The sequence below is a fragment of the Canis lupus genome, chromosome 23 (assembly GCF_003254725.2).
Source record: "Canis lupus dingo isolate Sandy chromosome 23, ASM325472v2, whole genome shotgun sequence".
In the NCBI taxonomy this organism is placed as follows: Eukaryota; Metazoa; Chordata; class Mammalia; order Carnivora; family Canidae; genus Canis; species Canis lupus.
The window spans coordinates 38,993,140-39,017,388 of record NC_064265.1 but is presented as its reverse complement, the minus strand read 5'-3'; the positions used below and the strand labels follow the sequence as shown (position 1 = coordinate 39,017,388).

Genomic DNA, 24,249 nt, shown 5'->3' with positions numbered 1-24,249 from the left:
CCAAAGGCAGGCGCCAAACCGCTGCGCCACCCAGGGATCCCATCAAATGCTTTTTTTGCATTTATCAAGATGATTGTATGATTTTTATCTTTCCTCTTGTTGATGTGATGTATCATGTTGATTTGCAAATACTGAACCACTCTTGTATCCCAAGAATTAATCCCACTTGATTGTGGCGAATGATTTTTTTAATGTGTTATTGTATTTGATTTGCTAATATTTGGTGAGGATTTTTGCATCTATGTTCATCAGAGGTTTGCCCTATAATTTCCCTTTTTTGTAGTGCCTTATTAGATTTTGGTATCAAGGTAATGCTGCCCTCATGGAATGAATCTGGAAGCTTCTATTTTTTGGAATATTCTGAGAAGAATAAGTATTAATTCTTTAAATGTTTGGTGGAAATCACATATGAAATCATCTGGCCTTGCACTTTTTTTTGTTGGGCATTCTTTGATTACCGATTCAATTTCACTGCTGGCAATCAGTCTGTTCAAATTTTCTGTTTCTAACTGACTCAGTTTTGGGAAGTTATGTTTCTAGGAATTTACCCATTTCTTCTAGGTTGTCCAATTTGTTGACACAATTTTTCATAATATTCTCTTATAATCCTTTGTGTTTCTATGGTATTGATTGTGACTTCTCCTCTTTCATCTGATTTTATTTGAGTCCTCTCTCTCTCTCTCATTCTCTCTCTCTCATGATGAGTCTGGCTAAAGGTTTATCAACTTTGTTGATCTTTTCAAAGAACCAGCTCCTAGTTTCATTGATCTGTTCTATTTTTTTAGTTTGTTTTGTTTATTTCTACTCTAATCTTTATTATTTCCTTCCTTCTACTTGTTTTGGGTTTTGTTTGTTCTTCTTTTTTTAGGTCCTTTAGGGTTGAGGTTAGATTATTTTTTTGTGATTTTTCTTGCTTCTTGAGGGAGGCCTGTATTGCTATAAAATTTCCTCTTAGAACAGCTTTATTGCATTTAAGGATGTAGATCATTGTGTTTTCATTTTCATTTGCTTTCATGTTTTTTTTTTTTTAAATTTCTTGGTTGACCCACTTTTTGTTTAGTAGTGTGTTATTTAACCTCCATGTGTTTGTATTCTTTCCAGATTTTCTATTGTGGTTTATTTCTACTCTCATAGTGTTGTAGTTGGAAAGAAATGTATGGTGTGACTTCAAACTTTTTGAACTTGTTGGAAGTTGTTTTGCAGCCTAATGTGATCTATTCTGGAGAAGGCTCCATGTGCCTCAAAAAGAATATGTACTCTCCTGTTTTAAGATGCAATGTTCTGAATATATCTGTTAGCTCCATCTGGTCCAGTGTGTCATTCAAAGCCATTGTTTCTTTGTTGATTTTCTGTTTGGATGATCTATCCATTGATGAAATTGGGGTGTGAAAGTCTCCCCTACTATTATTGTATTACTACCAATTACTCCCTTGATGTTTTTTATTAGCTGCTTTGTGTATTTGGGTTCTCCCATGTTGGAGGCATAAATAATTATAATTGTTATATCTTCTTGTTGGGTTGTTCCCTTAATAATTATGTAGTGTCCTTTTTTGTCTCTTGTACAGTCTCTGTTTTAAAGTTTATTTTTTCTGATGTGTAAGTATTGCTACCTGGCTTTCTTTTCGCTTCCATTTGCATAATAAATGCTTTTCATTCCTTCACTTTCAATTGGCATGTGTCTTTAGGTCTGAAATGAGGCTCTAGTAGGCAGCATATCGATGATCTTGCTTTTTTTATTCACTCTGTCACCCAATATCTTTTGATTAGAGGATTTAGTCCATTTACATTGAAAGTAACTATTTTTTATTTATTTAAATTCAACTGATTAACATATAATGTATTAATTGTTTCAGAGGTAGAGGTCAGTGATTCATCATTCTTATATAATACCCAGTACTTATTACATCACATGTCCATCATCCAGCTACTCCATTCCCCTATACCCCTCCCCTCCAGTATCAAAGTAATTATTAATAGGTATGTACTCTTTGCCATTTTGTTACTTGTTTTGTGGTTGCTTTTGTAGTTCACTGTCCCTTTCTTCTGTTGCTCTCTTTTCTCACAATTTGCTGGCTCTTTTTAGTGACATACTTGAAATTTTTTCTCTTTTTTTTCATACTTATTACTTGCTTTTGATTTGTGGTTAACACTAGGTTTGTATATAATATCTTATGTATATAGCAGTCTATATTAAGTTAATGGTCCCTCAAGTTTGAATCAATTCTTTACTCATCCCTCCCCCCACTTTTTAGGTATATGGTATCATACTTTACATCCTTTTATTCTGTGAATCCCTTGACTTATTTTTACACATATACTTAATTTTTCTGCTCTTGTTTTTCCTAGTTTTCTTATTCCTGCCTATGGTCTTTTCTTTCCACTCACAGAGGCCTTGTTAATATTTCTTGTAAGGCTGATTTCGTGGTAAGGAATTCCTTTAACTTTTGTTCATCTGGGAAAACTTTATCTCTCCTCCTATTCTGAATGATAGCCTTGCTGGATAGAGTATTCTTGGTTGTAGGTTTTTTTCTTTTCAGCACATTGAATATATCATGTCACTCCCTTCTGGCCTGCAAACTTTCTACTGAAAAATCAACTGATAGTCTTCTGGGATTTCCCATGTATATAACTGTTGGTCTTTTTCTCTTGCTGCTTTAAAAATTCTCTCTTGATCACTACTTTTGCCATTTTAATTACTATGTGTCTCTGTGTGGACTTCCTTGGATTGATTTTCTTGGAGACTCTATGCCCTGGATCTGAATTTCTATTTCCTTCCCTAGATTCAGGAAATTGTAAGCTATTACCTCTTTGAATAAATATTCTGCCCTCTTTGCTCTCTCTTCTACTTCTTGGATCCCTATAATGTGAATGTTATGCTGGATGGTGTTAATGAGTTCTCAAAGTCTATTTTCATTTTTTTCTTATTTTTTTCTCTCTCCTATTCAGCTTGGTTGCTTTCCATTACTCTTTCCTCAAGGTCACTGATCCATTCTTCTGCTTCATTTAGTCTGCTGTAGTCCCTCTAGTGTATTTTTCATTTCAATTATTGGGTTCATCTCTGATTGGTTCCTTTTGTTTTCTCTGTCTTTGTTAAGGGTCTCATTGAGGTCTTCCACTCTTTTTGCAAGTCCAGAGAGTATCTTTATGGCTATTACTTTAAATTCTCTATCAGGCATATCTCTGTTTTTGTTTAGGTCTCTTGCTGTGATTTTGTCTGTTCTTTCATTTGAGATATATTCCTCTATATCCCCATTTTACCTAACTCTCTGTGTCTATTTCTATGTGTTAGGAAATTCAGCTATATCTCCTGCTCTTGAAATTAGTGGCCTTAGGAAGGAAAAAAACCCATAGTGCCCTGCAGTGCAATATCTCCTGTTTGCCAGAACCTGGTGCTTCAGGGGTGTCTCCTGTGTTCATTGGATGTGCCCTGATGTTGTTGGCTGAGTCACTTTTGCCTTCAGTCCAACCAACCACAATAGCTCTTTGCCTGTTGTAGGTCCCTGTGTTGTTAATGGGCCAGTCTGGGGCCACCGTGAGCTTAAGTTGAGCCAGAGCAGGCATTTGCCAGAGATGCAGTAGCATAAACTGCAGGTACTTTTTCTGTTTTGTATCCTAAGAAACTCTTATTGGTGGGTGTGGCCTGTAGTCAGACCAGATGTCTGCCCCCTACCCACTGCTGAGGATGCAGTCATATTTTTGTGTGTGGTTATCTTCCCCTCTTCCCAATGCAGGGGTCACTTTGGGGTGGTGCTACCTCCCTTACAGCTGCTTGTACATTGCTAGGTTGGTGGCACTGCATTGCATGGGCTCCAGCCAAGAGCACTTTTGAGGGGGCAGGTCGGCAGGAGAACATGGGGGCAGGGCAAGTGGCATTAGCAAAGTTTGCATGAGTCTGCTGTGGGAAGGAACTGAGGCAGAGGCCTGGTTGGAGGGGGCATGTCCACAGAGAATGTGGAGGTGGGGCACACTGTTAGCAAGTTCGGTGAGCAAGGGTGGGCATTTTGCTGGTTCCCACAGATATAAGTGGGTCTAGGTTGGGGCCTAGGGGAAGGAAATGGCTCTTACCAGTTCCTTCATTTCCTGGAGAGGTCTCCCAATAATCACTGCTCCTCCAGCATATGCTCTGAGATTAGTAAACAAATCTCCCTCCCATAATACTGCAAGCATTTATTAACCTGCTGCTTCTATGCTTTATCTCTGCAAGGCCATTTGTTATGCTTTCTTCTTAAGGGGGGAAACTCATTTTCTTCTCACCCTTCTGGCTCTTCCAAAGCTGAACCTGCTGATTTTTAAAATTCCAGGTATTAAGTCCCACTGATTATAAAAACTGGTGAAATTTGGCCTCTCTGGTTTTCAAAACCAAATGCTATGAGGACTCCTTTTTCCCGTGTCAGTTTCCTGTGCCTGGGGTACCTGGGGTGAAAGTCTGTTTCTCTCCCTTCTCTGAGCTGATAGCATCTTCCCTCCTATGGACAGACCCACAAATCATTTAGCTCCTGCCCACATCTCCACACTTCCTATTCTCTTAGATAAGAGAGCCTTCTCTCTACATTTAGCTGTGGAGAGTCTTCTGCTAGTCTTCAGATTATTTTCTGAGTTATTGATGCTAATGTGGGTGTTATCTAGTTGTATCCATGGGATGAGGTGAGCTTAGGATCTTCCTACTCCACCATCTTCCCCAGAAGTTGGCTCCTGTCTTCTTTTACATCTTTTTGACAGATGTAACATAACTGAAGGATAGTAAAATAATGATGATTAATTTCACTATTATATCTAGGTCTCCCATCAGTCTTCTTGTCTTTTTATTAATTTTGTATTTTTTAACATCACTAAATAATGATGACATCGTTTTTGGATGATAAAATAGCAAAATTTTTCAAGAGATGGAAAAAATATCATTATCAGTTTATAATATATCTTAGATTTTTAACAGGATCCAATGGACCTATGTAGTAACTATAAGGAAAAAATAATATTTTATTTGCTTACATAAATAGGACCTCTCTTTGTAGTTTGGAGGAAGTATAAGAAATAATTTTTACAAGACATGAAATATCAATACTTATAAATAGAACTACTCAAAAAATAAACTAAAAAACTGGGACACCTGGGTGGCTCAGCGGTTGAGTGTCTGCCTTTGGCTCAGGGCATGATCCCGGAATCCTGGGGTCAAGTCCCACATCAGGCTTCCCATGGGGAACCTGCTTCTTCCTCTATGTCTTTGCCTCTCTCTCTGTGTGTCTCTCATGAATAAATAAATAAAATTTTTTAAAAACCTCAAAAACTAAAATTAGGTCCAATGAATCCTGACGGTATACTGAGGATTAAGGGATATTAAATATGTAGCTCACATAATAAATCACCATTTCATAAATATTATTTAAGATAAACTAAACTTCTAAAACATAAGCTGACCAGAACTTCCAAAATAGAAATAGGTTTTACATAATTTGTCCAGGTAAGCCACTAAACCAATAAACTAACCAAAAAAAAAAAAAAAAAAAGGTAACATCAACTTGCAGTGGGAGTGGGAAAGGGAGCTAATTAAAATCCAGAATTGTTAAAATATATATCTATAATGTCTAGTTTTGACAAAATATTATGGAACATGGAAAGAGACAGTACAGTGTGACCTATGTACAGAAAAACAACAATAAACACAACAAAGCAACAAAACTGCATTTAGGTGGCCCAGATGAAGGCAACAAAGACTTCAAAGAAGCTATTATAAATATGTTCAAACAACTAACTGCAATCACATTTGATAATTAAAGGAAAGTATGATGACAATGACTCATTAAATAGGGAATGCCAATAAGGAGATAAAAATTATATTTAAAAAATGGAAATTCCAAAGTTGAAAAGTTCAATAGCTGAAATGGAAAATTCACTAGAATGGCTCAACTATAATTTGAGCTAGAAGAAGAAAGAATCAGTGAACTTGATGATAGGTCATTAAAAATTATTCAATCTGAAGAACTAAAGGAAAAAAAGGAAAAATGAACAGATCTTCTGAGACACTGTTAAGCACACCAACATGCATGTAATGAGAACACCAGAAAGAGAGGAAAGAAAGGCGGGGGGAGTTTTTCAAGAAATAATGACTGAAATTTTCCCAAATGTGATGAAAAACATTAATCTATACATCCAAGTTCAATGAACTCCAAGTAGGAAAACCAAAATGGAGTTGTATATAAATATATTACAATAAAAATGCTGAAAGTCAAAGAGAAAGTCTTGAAAATAATAGAGAAAAATGATTTATCACATAGAAGAAAATTCCAATAACATGAATAACAGCTAACTTCTTATCAGAAACAATGGAGTCCAAATGATAGTAGATAACATATTTGAAGTACAGGGTGCCTGGGTGGCTCAGCAGTTGAGCAACTGCCTTCTGCTCAAGGCATGATCCTAGGTCCAGGGATAGAGCCCCACATGGCGCTCCCCGCGAGGAGCCTGCTTCTCCTCTGTCTGTGTCTCTGTCTCTCTCTGTGTGTGTCTCTCATGAATAAATGAAATTTAAAAAAAAAAAACATATTTGAAGTGCTTCAAAAAAAGCTGTTAGCCAAGAATACTATAACCAGCAAAATTATCTTTCAAAAATGAAGAACACATAAAGATACTCTAAGATAAACAAAGACAGAGAATGTGTAGCTAGCAGACCTGCCTTCAAAAATTCTAAAGGAATTATTTTAAGTTGAAAGGAGATTACACTAGAGCGTAATTTAATATACATGAATAACTGAAAAAATGCTAGCAAAGAAAATTATGCATCAACTATAAAAGACAGCATAATTACATACTTTCTTTCCCTTCTTTTTGTAATTAATTTAAAAACAAGAGGATTAAAACAATATTTATAAAATTCAGTTGTGGGGCCTATAGCATATAGAGCTATATATTTGACAATAATAATACAAACAGGAAAGGAGACTGCATAGAGCAAGCAAGGAAGTGACATGAGATGATATTAACTTCAGTCCGCAGGGAGAAATGAAAAGTACCAAAAATGGTAAACAAGAAGAGTAATACAAAAACCTTGTTAATATTTTTCTGGGTTTTTTCTTAGTTTCTTTTTCATTATGTAATTCATTTTTATGTAAACTATGTAAATCAACAATTATAACACTATATTTTGTTTGAAATATATATAGATGTGAGACCACATTATATACTACATTACATAGTACATTACTATTGTGTACTACATTATATACTACATTAATAGTACAAAGGAAGGAGAAGAGAATAGAATGGAGCAAATTTTCTAAATCTCACTGAATCAATGTTGTATGTGTCTGAAATAGAGTCTGATAAGTTAAGATGCGTCATGTAATTCCTAGAGCAATCACTAAGAAAATAACTCCAAAAATATATTTTAAAAGCCATTATAGAAATGTTTAAAAAACATAGAAAATTATCCATTTACTACCAAAGAAAGCAATAAAGGAAGAACAGAAGAATAAAAAATATATGAGACATAGGGAAAATAGTAAAATGGCAGAAGTAAACCTGATTATATTAATAATAACATTATATGTGAGTGAAGTAAATAATGTCATCAAAAGGCAGAGATTATCAGACTAAATTAAAAAAAAAAAAGATCCAACTAGATTCAAAGATACAAATAGGCTAAAAAGCAAAAGATAGAAAAAGATATACCCTGAAAACAGTAACTGTAAGAGAACTGGAGGGGCAGCCCAGTGTCTCAGGGGTTTAGCGCCGCCTTCAGCCCAGGGTGTGATCCTGGAGACCCGGGATCGGGTCGTCTCAGGCTCCCTGCATGGAGCCTGCTTCTCCCTCTGCCTGTGTCTCTACCTCTCTCTCTGTGTCTCTCATGAATAAATAAATAAAATCTTAAAAAAAAAAAAAACTGGAATAGTATAGCAATAGCCGACAAAATGGACTGTGACATACACATGTTACTAAAGACCCTTTTATAATGATAAAAAGGCTCAATGCATCAGAAATCTATAACAGTTATAAATATGTTGATAAGAAGAAAACCCCAGAATACATGAAGCAAAACTGACAAAATGGAAGAAAGAAAGAAATACTGAAGAAATAATGGTACACGTGACTTTCAGTTCTGTAAAAATTCACAAAGGTGCTACGTGAATGATCAGAATTTGAGAAAGACCACATCACACCACACTATAGCCATCTTGCTTTTAAATTTCAAATTCACTCTGTACTGTTAAATGCTGACAATTGGGGAATAGGCATCTTTTACTAATTTCCATGTTTTAATCTTTCCTTCTCCTGCAAGTTCATTCTCACTGAAGTGATTTAAAAGGTTTTATCATCTCCCCATGCTTATTCATTTGTTTGCTTCAGGTAGGCAGCATACAAAGTTGAAAGGAAACAACCTGAATCTAAAAACTGGTTAAAGTTAGACACCTGGGTGGCTCAGTGGTTGAGCATCTGCCTTTGGCTCAGGTCATGATCCCAGGGTCCTGGGATCTAGTCCCACATCAGGCTCCTTGCAGGGAGCCTGCTTTTCCCTCTCCCTGTATCTCTACCTCTCTCTGTGTGTCTCTCATGAATAAATAAATAAAATCTTTAAAAAAATTGGTTAAAGTCTTGCTTCTGTTACTTACTACCTAATACCTTCTGCCAAGTAATCCCTACCAAGTGAATCTTTATGGATCTTAGCATTTTCATTTTTAAAGTGATATGGTAGGATGACATGATCTGAGGTCCCTTACACGTGTAGTTCTGAGCCTGATGTGAATTGTTTCCACCAAGCTCACTGTTAGGAAGGTCAGCAGGATCTAGGCTGCTGAGCCTGAGTTAGTGAGCTCCACCTTATTACTACTCCACTAGGGTACAATTTCAGTTTCTAGAAGACTTCTGAGAACGGTTAACATTTCTACAGAGTTCAGTAGTTTAAGTTGGAGCATTTAATAAAGCATGGTTGCCATTGGGCATAATAAGTGGGTTCTACTCTGGAACACTTTCATTCCTCCTGTTTAGGTCTTCTGGTATGATCCGTACTCCTCACATCTGCAACTGGCAGACGCCACAACTTATATATAAATTCCCTGTGAAAACCTGATCCTGCCTAGGGCTTGGGACAGCGTATGTCAAATGGGCAGGAATATTCAGGCTCCCTAGAGAGACAGTAAAAAACAAACAAACAACAACAACAAAAACACCAGTGTAACTTTAAGGCTGGAAACAAAGCTCTGTTTAAGATTTATTAAATTCAGGAGTTCCTTAAGAAATTTCAAATGCCTATAAACTTAAAGTTCCCAGTTCAAGCGAGACCTTTCTATAGCTGCATGCTTATGGATGTGAAACTTTCCATATGCAGGAAGGAAACAAGTAGCACATCCAAACTGAGTCATTTAAAGAAAATTAATAAAGGGGATATTTACAAAGATAGGGGCTGGTTTTAGAAAACCAATGAGGGATAGTGCAGCACCCCAGGGTCAGAATCCATGGGAAGTAGTTAATACTCTTTACTCAAAAGTGCAGAGAGAAGTATTGACCAGAACCCAGGGAGAGCAGCTGCTGTGTAAAAAAAGGCTGCCCGATTCAAAGCTGAGGCTTTGGGAGAGGGAGACAGACAACCTTGGTGACCTGGCAAGGAGGGAGCCTGAGGTATAAATATCTTGTCTTCCCTCTCTCTTCCCTCCTCCCAATATCCTGCCATTGCTTCTTTTAGGCCGGAAGCAATCCAAAGTTAGAGGGCAAGAGAATGCATTCAGTGTAGTCCACATCAGGGAGCATCCTGGAGCCCAGAACAGGGTAGGGGAGACGGGGAGAGTCGAGTTGCAAATGAAAACAATTGTGAGGCAACAAAAACAATTGTGAGGTTATTCCATCCAGGTCAGAGTTAGGGTTAGTGAGGCAAACCTAGCACTCAGGATGCAAAAATCTACATTCTCAGGATCAGACAAATGCTCAGCACTTGCGTAGCCCATGGAGAGAGGGTGCCTCGCTTACCTCACCTAGTCCCAGCTCTGATTTCACCTAGAAACGTAGAGTTGTTTGCCATAGAATTAAGAACAGGAATGTATTATCTTTTAATCTGCAAGCATTACAAGAACATTTTGATAAAAGATTTAAAATATCTCTTTAGACTTTTCCCCAAGGAAGGGGCAGGTAATATACTACTCATATGTCCAGAGGCTGGTGTGCTTAATGGTCTGGTGTTGTTATCGAGCACTGGATTTTGATTATTTTGTGTGGGTGCGTCTTTGATTCCAACTGCACATTTTTTCACATCTTAACATTTCTAAAGTCAAGATGTGTCTTATAATGAATAGTATCAGAAATATAATTAGCAGCATGTTTCTTCTTAGAAATACATAAAGTGATAGTGTGCTTCGTAATTGATGGCACCTTTGACTTAATGAAATTCAGCGTAAGTACTTGGAGGATGTATCTGGTTTAACACATTTTTATATCTATCAAAATATCTAACATGTGATAATGGTCATCGTATATCTTCAACCAGGATTTCATGAATGAATGAAAGAAGTCAGTAAAGAAGGGAATTAATGAAAGAGTCCACTTGTCCTAGCCGGTATATACTTTTAGGGCTTAGGTAGTATGGTGTCAGGAAAAATATCAGTTCATATCAATAGTTGTTTAAGCTGTCATCATGATCTTCTGGAATGATAGACTGAAAAAGCCTGAATGTTGCATTTGCCATGAGCATTCACTTAACTCTCATTATTTCATTTTCTGCCAAATTGATGCTAATTCTGTTCCCATGCTGTGCACTTTCTGCGATCTTCATGGTAATTTGAAAACCTGTTTTATAGCAGATTTTTATCCATTCCTTTCGTCTTCCCCTTTTTTATCTGCTCTAAGACAACTTCTTCCCAATGGCATTTTCACTAATTCTTGTCTCACATCCCTGATTTTAACCCTTTAACTGTGAAATCAAAGTGCAGTTTTTCAATATAATTCTAGCAGTAACCATGAATTCTTTTACTTTTTAAAGCTTAAACATTTAATTTCATTTCAACACAGCCCTAAATGCAAGCCTGTGCCTCAGCCTCATCGTAATAGCAGCTGGTTTGGTCAGAGAAAAACATTATTTTTCTAGTGATTTACTTTAATCCCTCTCAGCAAGAAACAAATTATTTTCCTCTCTTTTGATGAGTCATGCAATAGCAGCTTCCTAGCTTACCCATTATCTCTACCTGTCAATTTCCCTTTTAAAATTAAGATATTTATTCATGTTTAGCAGAAAAGCAAGATAATGCAATATTAAGACTAGTATTTCTGATTTAATTTTTCTTGGAATAAGCAAAAAGTGTTTTTATTGAAAAAGGTAGTAGGGGTGTATCACAAAGCTGGATACTAATTATTAAAAGCATCACATGGCCTTCCAAAGTGGTAAGTATCCCAAAGGAGAGTGAGATTCCAGTTGTTTGTGGAGGTTATAGACAATAATCTACTTCCAAATGTGAGCTAAAATGATTTTGGTAACTATTATTTATCTCAAAGCTATTTTAATTTCTATTTCAGTGATGTATTAGTGTTGGTGAAACAATATTCCTTGGCTACTTTTTCATGTTTTAAGTATACATAATTAGTAATTGTCTACCATCTCTAGGATGTTGGTGATAGCCAGAAGCGAACGATTTACTGATGAAAAACTATTGCAGAACCCAGTTGCAAGGGTTTTTTAATGGCTAACTTATAGAAATGGATTATAAATCTTTCTTTTTTATTTTTAATTACAAAAATGTATAGTGTTACAATGATAACTTCAGATCTTCTTCCCAACCTCCATATGCTTTAGGTGATACACAAATATTACCTAGTGCACGTTCTAGCACTCCATAAGCACTCAATAGACGTTAGCTGCTACTGTTATACTTTTACAGCTCCAACTAGCTTTTTATCCTCTGCCTCCCTTACTTCAGTGCCCGCTCTCAAAACCTGGTGTCCTTTTGCCCTTGGGATTTGTTCTCACCTATTTCCATTTTATTCCTCAGGAGTCCATTTGATCCACTGGCTTGTACCTTGGGTGCATACAAGCCCTAATATTACCTCTCCCAAGTTTTTGCCTTTATGTCTAGTCCTCAATGAGGAATGAAGAGCTTTAGCTCATGCTAAGAAAATTTAGGATTAGAAATTATAAAAGGTCATGATTTGGGTAGGTAGCTTTCTCAAAACCTCTTGTAAATCACCTGCCCTACTAACAAGTAAAATCATTTGGGGACGAAGAGGTCAGAACCAACCATTGGAGTTGACCTTTTTCATCATTTGTGCTGTAGGTAAATGTCCATCAGCTTTGCAAAGTTTTGTTGTTCTCCCCTTGATTACTTTCAGGACACCATCTCACATAAATGTCTCCTGGTCATCATTTCCTTTGACTGAGTCACCTTTTCTCCTGCATTATTGCATAAAGAATTTTATGCTTCCCTAAATGTATGTTCTATTTATTTCCCTTCATTGTTGAAGTTCATTCTTGATTTTGGTAGATGATTTCTTATACAGAAAATATGTTCCTCGTATCCAGAGAACACATTCCCATCCAGGCTCCTTCCCACTGAAGCCTGAGCACATCAAAGAATAACAATATAAAGACTTGCCCTGAGATGACACTTCAAATCCACATTGTACACCAAGCATGGTCTTTAAGGGAGAGCTGGGATTAGGCCACAATTACACCAGGAGTTCTTAATAGCTGGGGATGGTTTGGAGTGAGAGGAGATGCACTTTTGATACTGCCATATGAGCCTGTTTGACTATGAAATAACCATGATGGTTTCTAGGTTTTAAGTTTTCCACTTCTCATTCAGACCTCTGACAGTTTGGGATTTATTTTCGACCACTTTTAGTTTCATACCAACATAGAAAGCAGACTCCTACAACAACCTTATATTCAGTAATAAGTTGTCTCCTTTTTTCTCATACAACATCTTCAGTTTGACATTAAGAAGATGCCCCACACAGAAACACACTAGAATTTAAACAAGCTAATCCACTTGAAAGGATAGTTTTTCTGGGGAATATGCACTTGGCTCTGATAAATCCCTAATTGCCCAAGTAGGGCACCCTGAGTGAAGCCTTAGGGAAGAAAGTCCCAGTAACTTGATAAGCTATTGCATCTATCTTCCCACCAAAGGATGTAGTGTGCTTATGGCTTAGGTCAAAACAAATTAGTCTAAGTATTCAGTCTCAATCCAGTTTCTGATTGACTGTATTCTGCAGCCTGAAATTAGCTTACATCTTGGCAGAACTAAGTCCTCCAAATTCAGAGGAAATCTTGCCAAACTTAAAGAACAGGATGTAGATCTGTATTTGTGTCTGTGACATGTACTTGTTTATTGGTGTTTATTTTTCAAAGAACATGTTTTCCATCTACTTATATGTTCCTGAATGTATTTCTAAATTGTCAGACATTGTAAACACTAGCCCCAAGGCTCATCTACACATCCAAAGCACACCTACTCTAATTACTCCTTACACTGTAAATAAGCCTTCAATGGAGCCAGACTCACAAGGAAAGCCTACTTTAAGATCAGTTGAGGAAAAGATCAAAACTCTTTTTTTTTTTCAAGATTGTATTTATTTATTGAGAGAGAGAGCATGTGTGCGAGCCAGGGAAGGGGCAAAGATGGGGTGAGAAAATCTCCAGCAGACTCCACACTGAGTGCAGAGCCCAATGTGTGGCTTGATCCCACAACTCTGAGATCATGACCTGAGCCAAAACCAAGAGTCAGATGCTTAACTGTCCGAGCCACCCGGTGCCCCTAAGACATAACTCTCATGCTGGAGATATTCACAGCTAAATCTTCATTCAAAAGGCCTACGTAGCAAAGACAACATCAACAACCACCTTAGCAAGAATAGCAGCTACCACCTCTAAGCACTTTCTAGGTGAAGCCCTGTGCTGAGCCCCTTGAATGCATTATCTCACAGTCACTCCTGGAATAGTTACTATTCATATTCCATTTTATTAAAAAGGATATTGAGGCACAGCCTCTTGGCAGCGGTCACACACATAAATGATGGGACTAGCTGGTCAGGGTGACTAACTCCTGATGATTATGCTATGTAGCTCTTATTAGCTGTTAGCTGGTATGTTCAGTAAACTGTGTCAGCACAGGTTAGAAACCAGACCCTTCTTTACTCAGGTCAGCATGATGATGACCCACCCATTATCTCTAGGAGAAAAAAAAAGAAATGTGGGCAGCCATTGGACACAAGGACAGGAATATCACATGAACCTTGATCCAGCCGGTTTCAATCTGGTAATCAGACATGTCCCACATATGGGAAAGTGTAACCTAGGAAACCAATCAGGAAACCAACAGATGACAGTGTGTCCATGCACTTGTGGAAACCCAGAGTGGCAGCTCTGCTCTCAGCAGCATCCCCAGACTTGTGTCTTACTCTTCTATGGGAGTTCGCAGTCATCTCACATGCTTCATGTCCCCACATTGTAGGACATTCTTTTCTTTCTTCACTTCACTGGCACATATGTCACCCTATCACTTCCCAAATTTAAAATCAGGGTTGCCTCTCAGTACACAGTAACCTTGTGCTCTAAAACCAGTCTTCTGATACAAGTATAAAATCACCTACCCAGTTGCTGACCAAGACACTCACTATCACACCTCTGATATAATCATCTTTTGCCTGAAAGCAAGAAAGAAATGGGGGGCTGTTATTTTCCCTGATACTGAGCCCACGCTGACTACATCTGGGTATCTCCCACATGGTTCTGTCCCATGTAGTGCATATTAGTCCAAACCAAAATTTTCTGCATCTATTGCTACTACATTCGTTCAGAAAATGTTCACCTCTTTCCAAGGTTATGAAAAATTACTCTCCTGAGCCTCTTTCCTACCAGTCTCTCTGTAAATAAGAAGCCCAAACTGTCTTCAAATACCAAGCATGACACCCCCTTCTCTAGCTTCCATTAACATTCCCAGTCCACTGATCTTGACCTTGAAACATCCATTATACCTCCTTTATTCCTTAGACTTTACTGTTTGATCTCAACCTCCACTCCAGACAGCAAGTAGCCAAAACTCTGAAGGGGAGGAGAGGCTATTTTTCTGGAGCTAATAAGAATGTGTAGAGCTAACCTTGCATCACTCACAATAGATATGCTCAGACCCCACTGACCCTGAGCTTGTTTCATTTTTCTAACAGGATATATACCTCAGGAGAAATTCCCACACATACTTCTCCTATAATATGGTTAATGGCAGGGGTGAACGGTTCTGGTATCCTGAGTGGAAACTCAGAAACATTTCAGCACTTTCCTCTCCTTCACTTCACGGTCAGTTTGGCATGTGCCACCACCACCCCTCTAAATATACATGCCTCAGATCCATCTCTTCTTTACCAACTCTATCTTCCATTAGGCTCAAATGGACTCTTGGGCAGCCTATCACAATAGTCTACTACTAGATGACCTTCATGCGTCCAGTTTCTTTCTTTAAAAAAAAAAAATTATTTATTTATTTATTTATTTATTTATTTATTTATTTATTTGAGAGAGAGAGAAAGTACACACACAAGCAGGCAGGAGGGAGGGGCAGAGGGAGAAGCAGACTCCCCGCAGCAGGGAGCTTGATTCAGGGTCCCATCCCAATAAGATCATAACCTTAGCCGAGGGCAGATGCTTAACCTACTGAGCCATGCAGGCGCCCATGCTTCCAGTTGCTTAATATCACAATTTTGCTACCAGTGATTTTTCTAGAACATAAATCTAATTATTTCAACTCCTACTGCCTGCAGGAAACAAAAAAAAAAAAAGAAAGAAAAGAAAAGAAAGAAGAAAGAAAGAAAGAAACTTTCCCTAAGCATAGCATTCAAGGCCCTTTATAATTTTTCCTCAAGTTACTTTCCATTCTCACTCAAATTAACTGCCTACTTCACCATGCTTGAACCTTCACAGTCTAGCCACACAGTGCTATTTACCATGCCTTAAACCTCCTTGGTACTTTTTAAACTTCTATGCTTTTGCCCATGCTGTGCCCTCAGCCAGCAGTGCCCTCTCCCACACTCCTTTTCACTCACCATTAACCTCTGCTGTGATGGCTCAAGTCTATTGATAGTGATGTTGTGGGCTAGGAATGCCTGAAGCACACACCTGGTTGTATTACTCATACAGAGATCCCACAGACATTTTCTCCACCCGGGCCAATGTTGTGCCTGAACCAGCCCTTGTGATTTTCATCATGATTTCAAGATGCCCGCACTTCAGCAAAAAGCATCAGGAAACTGGGACGCCTGGGTGGCTCAGCAGTTTAGCGCCTGCCCTTGGCCCAGGGTGTGATCCTGGAGACCTGGGATCGAGTCCCATGTCGGGCTCCCTGCATGGAGCCTGCTTCTCCCTCTGCCTATGTCTCTTCCTCTCTCTTTCTCTGTCTCTCATGAATAAATAAATAAAATCTTAAAAAAAAAAAAAAAGCATCAGGGAACTTTGAGGAATAAGATTTATTACTTACACATCCTGGAGGGCATACTCAATATGCTTGAGGCCATGCAGCAAGGTTGTGGGCAGAGAGAGAGAAGGAGCAGAACCTGGGGTTCTGCCTTTATAAGGGTCCAATGTGGAGTATCTAGGTTTTCACTTTTTCACTCTTCAATGACTAATGTAAAGCACAAGAGCAAGAACTAGGCCATGGGAAATCAGAAGTGGGATCATTCAAGTGCTCAGTCATCTAGGTTACCCAGGGCTTTCTGAAAGGGGAAACTTTATGAATGGGACAGCTTAATTCCTTGTCTGGTTGTTTAGCTCGTAGCTGTATCATACAGCTGGCAATATGTTTATTCAGGATGGATATATTTTGAAATGGATGCCTCAGCAAACAAAAGCTTAATGTCAGGCACTTGCACTACCAATCAAAAACCTCAATGTCAGGCACTTCCACAACACTCACTCTTCAATATCCTACTCCTTTGTGAAATGTACCCAACCTCTCTACCCATCTTGGGTGGGCTATTCGTTGGTGCGCTCAAATAACTCTGCGTACCAAGCTGATCTCACCATACCATAGCTCTTTGTTTCCAATGCCTGTCTCCCTATTAGACCTTGGGCCATTGAGGACAGGAATCCTGTCCTTGACCTTTAGATCCTGGCATATGTCATTTATAGAAAAATCTATTCTTGGCTTTAACCTATATTGTATTTACCATATTACCAGTGCAGGGTATATCAAATTTTTCCTAACAATAACAAGAACAATAAGAACATCAGCAAATGTTTCATGAGAGCTTTGGAGGTGGCAGCCAATATTTTATACACTTTATATGTATAAACTTATTTTATCCTTATATTAGCCCATAATGTGTATTTATATATATATATATATATTTATATATATACATATATATACATACACACTTCTTATCCCCATTCATTTCTGAGAAAACAGGTTTAAGTAATTTGTCCCAAGGTGACAAATCCTGTAACTGATAGAAATGAGATTTGAACTCACACAGCCTGGCTCCATGGTCCCAACTCTTAACTATTGTGCCACATTGAAATAATGGAATGGGGGATCCCTGGGTGGCTTAGCGGTTTAGCGCTTGCCTTTGGCCCAGGGTGTGATCCTGGAGTCCTGGGATCGAGTCCCACATCGGGCTCCCGGTGCATGGAGCCTGCTTCTCCCTCCTCCTGTGTCTCTGCCTCTCTGTGTGTGTCTATCTCTATCATAAATAAATAAATAAATCTTAAAAAAAAAAAAAGAAATAATGGAATGAAGCGAGATGAGTTTCTTTGTGTACTTTAGTTCGTGTTCTTATTTCCTCAAAACAAATTTAAAATGTTTGAATGATTAATTAAACTAATTTTGGTCATACTCAAGCTCCACTAGTTATTTACTCAAGTGAGATGGGATGGAGGTGATGAAGCACCAGATTTCGGCCCCTGTGTGATGTTCTCATACCTACATGCTAGTCCCCAAACGTCTCTCTGGAGGTGTCTTGCACACTCTTCCTTTGTCCTGCAATATTTATGTGCTTAATATCCAGTCACTTTTCCCTTATTGAAAATGTCATTTTTTTATGCTTAGCAGTCAAACACAATTCTTAGAGAAAATGGTTTCTCCTCCCCCACCACCCAGCCCCTGTCAGCAGGGGCTCAAAGAACCAAAATTGCACCTAGGACTATTGGGATTCACACAATAAGACTAAGCCCTAGAAATATTTCATTGCTTTTCTGGAGGTGCTAAATGATAAGGATCAGAATGGATTTTGTTGACTTTAATGGGAAAAGTGAGCCTTTTGTTAGTTACTCCTCTTGCTTCCCCTCCAAGAAAAACCCAACTCTGGAGCATTCTTTTCGGCCATGACTGGATATGGGAGCATCCTGAGATTTCAATATGTCTAATAAAACTCACCAAAGAATGGAGGAGAGATAGGAGGGGAAGTGCATTATGGTAGCACAGAGATGTGTTTTGCTCTGAAAATGGAGCTGGATGCTCATTGTAAATGAGGAACCCGGAGTGAGATGTTTGAGAGCACAGCTGGGAATATCTGCGAAGCTCACTTTCATTTTCATTTGAATACCATAGAGGCAGCACTCGACTCGCTTAAAATTAAAAGGTACATCAGGAATGCAAAACATTGTATAAAATTTTAACCAGTCTTTCTAGTTGCTTTTTAATCTCTTTCTGGTTCTTCATCTCTCTGTATTTTGATAAATGTTTTGGGGGCTGTGTGATTGTCCATCCATCCACCCCTGGCTTCCCCTTTCTAAAGCTGCAGGCACCTTTGCAATTCTTTCCCTACCACGTGCACCTCTCTCTATAACCACCTGGTGCTTCCTTTTCACCTTCCGTCTCTCTCCAGTTTTTCTGCTCAGCTCCACCCATACCCTTCTCTTGCTCTTGGTCTTCAGACACCTTCCTTTCCTTTTTCATTGCCCTCTTACTCCACCAGCCTGCCAGGAAGTTTGTAATAAATTCCAATCTGGGAAATTTGGCTCTCCTTAAATAGAAATGATGCTTTACTATGAAATCCCTGATGTGCACTGGCCACTCACTGTGCTTAACTGTAGGTATTTCTATACTTTCAAGGGTAGTCCATTGCACAGCTGGGGACTAGGAGGGCTGATCTTGAAATTAGTTACCAGTGAGCATGGTAGTGAGCATTGGCCCCAACGAATCTTTTTAAGTACTGATAATAATAAAAATAATAACAGGGACAATGGCTGCTAACATTTCTTGAGAGCTTACTAGGTACCAGGTCCTAAGCTAACCACTTTTATAAGTATTTTCCCATATAACCTTTACCAGAACCCTGGGGAGCATGTTCTGTTATTATGGCCATTGTGCTAATGAGGAAAATGGAGCACAGTGAGTGATGCAGATCACACGGCAGTGAGAGGCTCTGAAGAGCTGTGTTTCACTGATACTTCAATAACCATAGGGTAGTTGTGAGTCCTGGGTTTCCAGCTAGGGCCAGTATATCATGATGAGCACTGGCTTGGCCTGTATGGCTGCATATAACCAGACAGGTGAACACAGGTTGGGCCAGAGTTGCCATAGTCAGAGCAAGGTGATCACAGGTGCCAGAGAATGGGTTTGGTCTGGGAACAGAAAACAGAGTTGGAGATATACAGCTACTTAGAGTCCAAGTCAGCAAAAACATTATGTGATGGGGGATCCAAACCAATATAGGGCAATAAGATGGATGGTCCATGGTGGTGATCAGAAGGGGAGGGACAGTAGTGGAAAGTTCAGGAAAGGAGGTGGTGCACCAGAGATGCCCAATGGTGGCCATGCTGGAGTTTGGAGGGAGAGGATTCAGTCAATGGGAGAGGCATTGGCAGATCTGGGTAGGGCTACAGCTCCAGGATCCTATTGAGTAATAGGGCTCGGAAATAAAGACAGGTCCAGTTAGCACCCTGGGGCGCGGTGTCCAGATCAGATGAACAGAAAGGGTAGCTTAACACCAGTTAAACAGTGCAAAAGAGCCTTGGATATCACTAAGGAGGTTGGACTTCATCCCATACACCTGTGATCTCTTACCTGGGGAGCCGCTGCGAACACACATGGCACCACAAGCTTTGTGACATCGTGTCTTCTTTCCATTCATCTCTCAAAACCCATAGTGTGTAAATGATCTTTCATACCTAAGAGTGAGTGGATTCAAGGTTAACCCTAAGAGAATGCCACTTTCACACTCTGACTTGCTTTCTTGAACAGAAGAATAAGAGGTACAGAGGCAGCTGGCATGTTTGCTTAACCCTGGGGATGCTGTGTGAAGGTGCCAGGCATGCTGATGTCAGTTTATACGCCACAATAGAGAAAAGGTAGAAAATTGCCCTCGGAAGCAATGGGGAGTTAGTCTGGGGAAGTAGGGCAGAGAGTAGGGCAGACAACAACTGTGTTTTACTTGTAAGAACTTCTATAATGTTTCAATTTTATTGTTTTACTGTGTCTGTGTCTATGTCTGTGTATTATAAACTTGAAAAAATGTATTAAATTTGACCATCAGGTAATCAGTTCTGTGCTGAATTAAAAGGTAGGAGGGAGCACAGAGCTCATCTGCGAATGTACGGTTGCAGGCAGGAAATCAGAGCAATCTAACTGGCAGATGATAAGAATTTTAAAAAGAGAAAGAACAGTAGCCAGGGACCATTTAACGTGGGCATAAAGAGGTTCATATAGCACTTGGAAATCATTGTAACACAGCGAGTGTTAGACTTTATGGGGCCAGTGGTGATGCTGAGACCTCCAGTAAAGATCTGAGTATCCCCATCACTCCCTGTTTAAGGAGGCAAGGAGCCAGGTAATATAATTTAGCAAGATTTTTATCAAAAGGAGCTAAAAATCACAAGTAAAAGAAGGCATTGTTCTTATGACAGTAAATGTTTTAGGTTTTTCTAATTCAATCTGCCAAACTGCATGCTCTGTGAGGGCAGGAACCACATGTGCTCTGCTCACCCCAGCTGCCCCAGGAGGGAAGTAACTTCTACGGAGTTTCTCTTTCCTCAAGCCACTCGAGATGCTTAGTCTGCTCCAAGCCAAGAAGGGCTACGGGGCCGGTCCCAGGAGCAGACCCTGACCTTCCATGAAACGGGAGCAGGGAGGAGGCATTGTTCTTGCTCCCAGTAGAACAGCATTTCTCAGGCCTCTGCGGGGCTCTTCACCGAGTCCCCCATAAAACTGAAGAACTTAATCCACTGCCATCATTCCTCAGCTCCATCTGGCTGCTGGAATAATTGAAACTAGAAATGTCTGCTTTGATTGCTGCTGGAAAGGAAAACTCAAATTTTCGCGGAAAACCTCAGTACTGCCTCAAACCTTCAATATGGGGTTTCTTGTGAAATTCGATTTTCTGTTCTTTCCGGTTCTCTAGACAGGGAACCTGAAAGAGGCCCTAAACAGATGCAGCAGCAGGAAGGCCCCGGGGTTCCATTTACAGCTCAACAGGTGCCAGGGAGCCCTCTGGGGAAGGGCACGGGAGATGGGGGATCTGGGCTTATGGAGAAATAAAGGCTCCTGGAGGCTCCCAGCATCAGCCACGGAGCTCAGGCCCCGCAGAGCCTTGAACATGACCCAGCCTCATGAGAGAGAGGGCCAGGGTGTCCCCACACTCGTGCCTCACTGTTCACAGTCACGGCCTGGACCCGCCTTGGGAGGCTGGGCCTGAACCCGCCCTCCACTCTCTCTCCCCTACCCCTCCCTCACGTCCTCCCTCTCCCTCCTCCTCTAGCCTTCCACCCTCGGTGCCCCTTGGCCTGCTGGGCTCCTCCTGGACTTCTCTCTCCCCCCTCCCCTGCCCTCTCCTTCCTCCCTTCTCACTTTAGGAGGCCAATGCCTTATCCATGAGGCCACAGGGTGACTCTCCCCTCTCCCTTTGTCTCTCTCCTCACCCCTCCTTCTCTCTCCCCCCTGACCCCTTTCCCTCCCACCTTCCTTCTCTCTCTCTGACTTCAAATAGATCAAATGGCTCTTTCTACTCAGAGAAAATCAAAAGTGAGTCCCCACCAGAGGCTCTTCTCAGTTCCACATACAATAAATAGCTACCCATTTCACCCCCTGGGTTAGAAAGAAGAGGCTATTCATGCCCAGAAGACACTGATTTTTGAAGTATCGGAGGTATTTTAAACAAGCTGTCTCTGCACCACTTTCCTTTCACAGGCCAGCAGTCTGCCAACTGGTGGCTTCTGACCCTGCTTTCCCCTCCCCCACCTGGAGAACAGGACTGCAAGGGGACCAAAGAAGTCTTTACGGGGGAGTTAAAGGGAAGACCCTAAAGCTCTAGGAACTGCGGTGTTCACAGGAAAGGCTCTGGAGAGCTTGAGCCAGGTGTCTGAGGTTCTGAGCTGTGCCTCCCCGCCCCGCCCCCTCCAGTCCCCCCAGCCTACCCCCACAACAGTCAGAGGCCCACTCTGGAGCGGAGGAAATTCAAGCTTCAGGCCCCTCAATTGCTCTGGCCCTTTCGAGGCCGTGGGAAGAGACCCAGCATCGTGATCCCATGGTCCTGTGTTTTTGCAAGATCTGCAGAAGGAATATATTTTAACCACAGTTGGGTTTGATGACAGTTTCTTTCCACTACTGTTTCCCCTCAGTTGTACCTCTCCCCTGGTCAAGTGGCCCTGGAGTGGGCATTTGGGGGATCTGACTACAGGGAAGCTGAGCTGGGAATGCATTTAGTTTATATTTAGTAGGATAAGTGTGTGTGGTCCGCAGTCACTTCTGTGCGTGGGCAAGTCGTGGCTGGCCATCCCAGTGCAGGGAGGACTCACAAGAATAGTGCCACAAGGCTGAAACAAAGGTGGATGTGTCCTACGGCACCAGGCTTCAGACGTCTGTGGGCAGTGTTAGAAAAACAAGGCTTGAAATGCACTGAGCCTAAAGCTAGTCTGGGGGAAATTCTTCTAATCACGAGATGTGTAAGATTCCGAGTGGAGGATTCCATTCTCATTGGTGCCCTATCAGAGGCAGAAATCAGGAATATATTCAGTGATGCAGTATGCACACTGCTAAGCACACTGCGCTTTGTACATGGGACTCGTGTGACATGAAGTGTATCAGGAATCTTGTGTTTGCAGGGCATTAACCTCGAGCAGCACTGCACACAGCGAGCATGTCTGGTAAGGAGGCATGCTTTAGTGCCTCCCAATCATCAATAATTGTGATCGATCTTGCTAGAGAAAAGGTTACCTTATCTTCCTATTCTCTCTTGTACAAAATCATTGCCACATAAAGGAAGCATCAAAGTATACAGGCAAAACTTACAGAGGAAAAAGTTATTTTAGAAGTATGCCAGGCAGTTAATGAATCTGAATATTATTTATTTTATGGATTTGGAGATGTCTGCTGCATTTGCCGGATTTTTTTAATAAGGAAACGTTTTGTAATTTATTTTTTCCTTTCTCAAGAGTCACTTCCAAACCTAATTTTATAGATGTATTTTTGTATTAATTCTCTTAAAGAGAGGCCCCCTCCCCAAATTGTTTAAGCCTGAGGCCCTGCAAACCTGGATCGTCTCGACTGGGCAGCCTCAGTGAGCATCTGGACAAAAGAGTGGGGTTTCTTTTGCCTCCAGGAGGCTCCATCTCGAGCCCCCACATTCCCAGAGCAGTTTGGTCAGCGAGTTCTACGAGGTTAGCATGATCTCTATTTTCCATGGAGGTCTGTTTTTTTGAGGGCTCCTATCCCAGGTTCTCAGGCTCCTGCTCTAATCTGGAGACAGCAGTGAGGAACAGCTGGTGGTGCTCAGTCTCACTGGCAGTGCTAAGGCCCAGCTGTACAAGTTCTCATTCTGACATAAATCCATTTGAGGTTCTTTGGATTCAGGGAGAGGCAGGATGGTTTTCTGTCAAACTTTTCCTCTGATTTGTACCATATTTGGTTCAGGTGTCCGGCCACCCAAAACTGTCTCGTGTATCTACAGCAAGGCCCTTAACCAGCTTTCTGATTTCTTTAACAGAGTTGGTGTGGAGCTAGAAGAAGAGCTGAAGGAGGCACCCACCTCACACCAGGCAAGTCAAAGAAGTCAATTCATAGAGTATAGAGATACGAAATGCTCTGTCCCATGGAATGGTCCATGCTTGTCCAGCATGTGGCCAAGGGGCTCAACCTGGAAGGGGTTGCATCCACTGATAAAACACATTCAAGGACTATAAAATACCTGGGAATTCAGGACATCAATAACCCTTGCATCACCTTTAGAATGCTTAGAACTAGCATGCCCCGCACCCTCTCTGAGGCAACAGGAAGCTGGAAACTCTACAGCGTAGAAGCAAGAGCATGGATCCGGGAATGAGGTAGTGTGGAGTTCAAATCCCTGCTGACTAGG

The 24,249-nt window shown here is 40.5% G+C and overlaps 1 protein-coding gene across 11 annotated transcripts in view; it reads left to right on the top strand.

The window, feature by feature from the left end:
- Positions 1–24,249, top strand: part of SLC9A9 (solute carrier family 9 member A9) — a 654,466-nt gene that overhangs the window by 514,905 nt on the left and 115,312 nt on the right. For 10 of the 11 annotated variants that reach the window (XM_049100054.1, XM_049100056.1, XM_049100057.1 and 7 more), the window contains one exon: positions 23,881–23,932. In XM_049100054.1, the coding sequence (XP_048956011.1) occupies positions 23,881–23,932 (52 nt within the window). Of the gene's footprint in view, positions 1–23,880; positions 23,937–24,249 lie in introns of all 11 variants that reach the window. The other variant, XM_049100059.1, reaches the window with a different exon arrangement.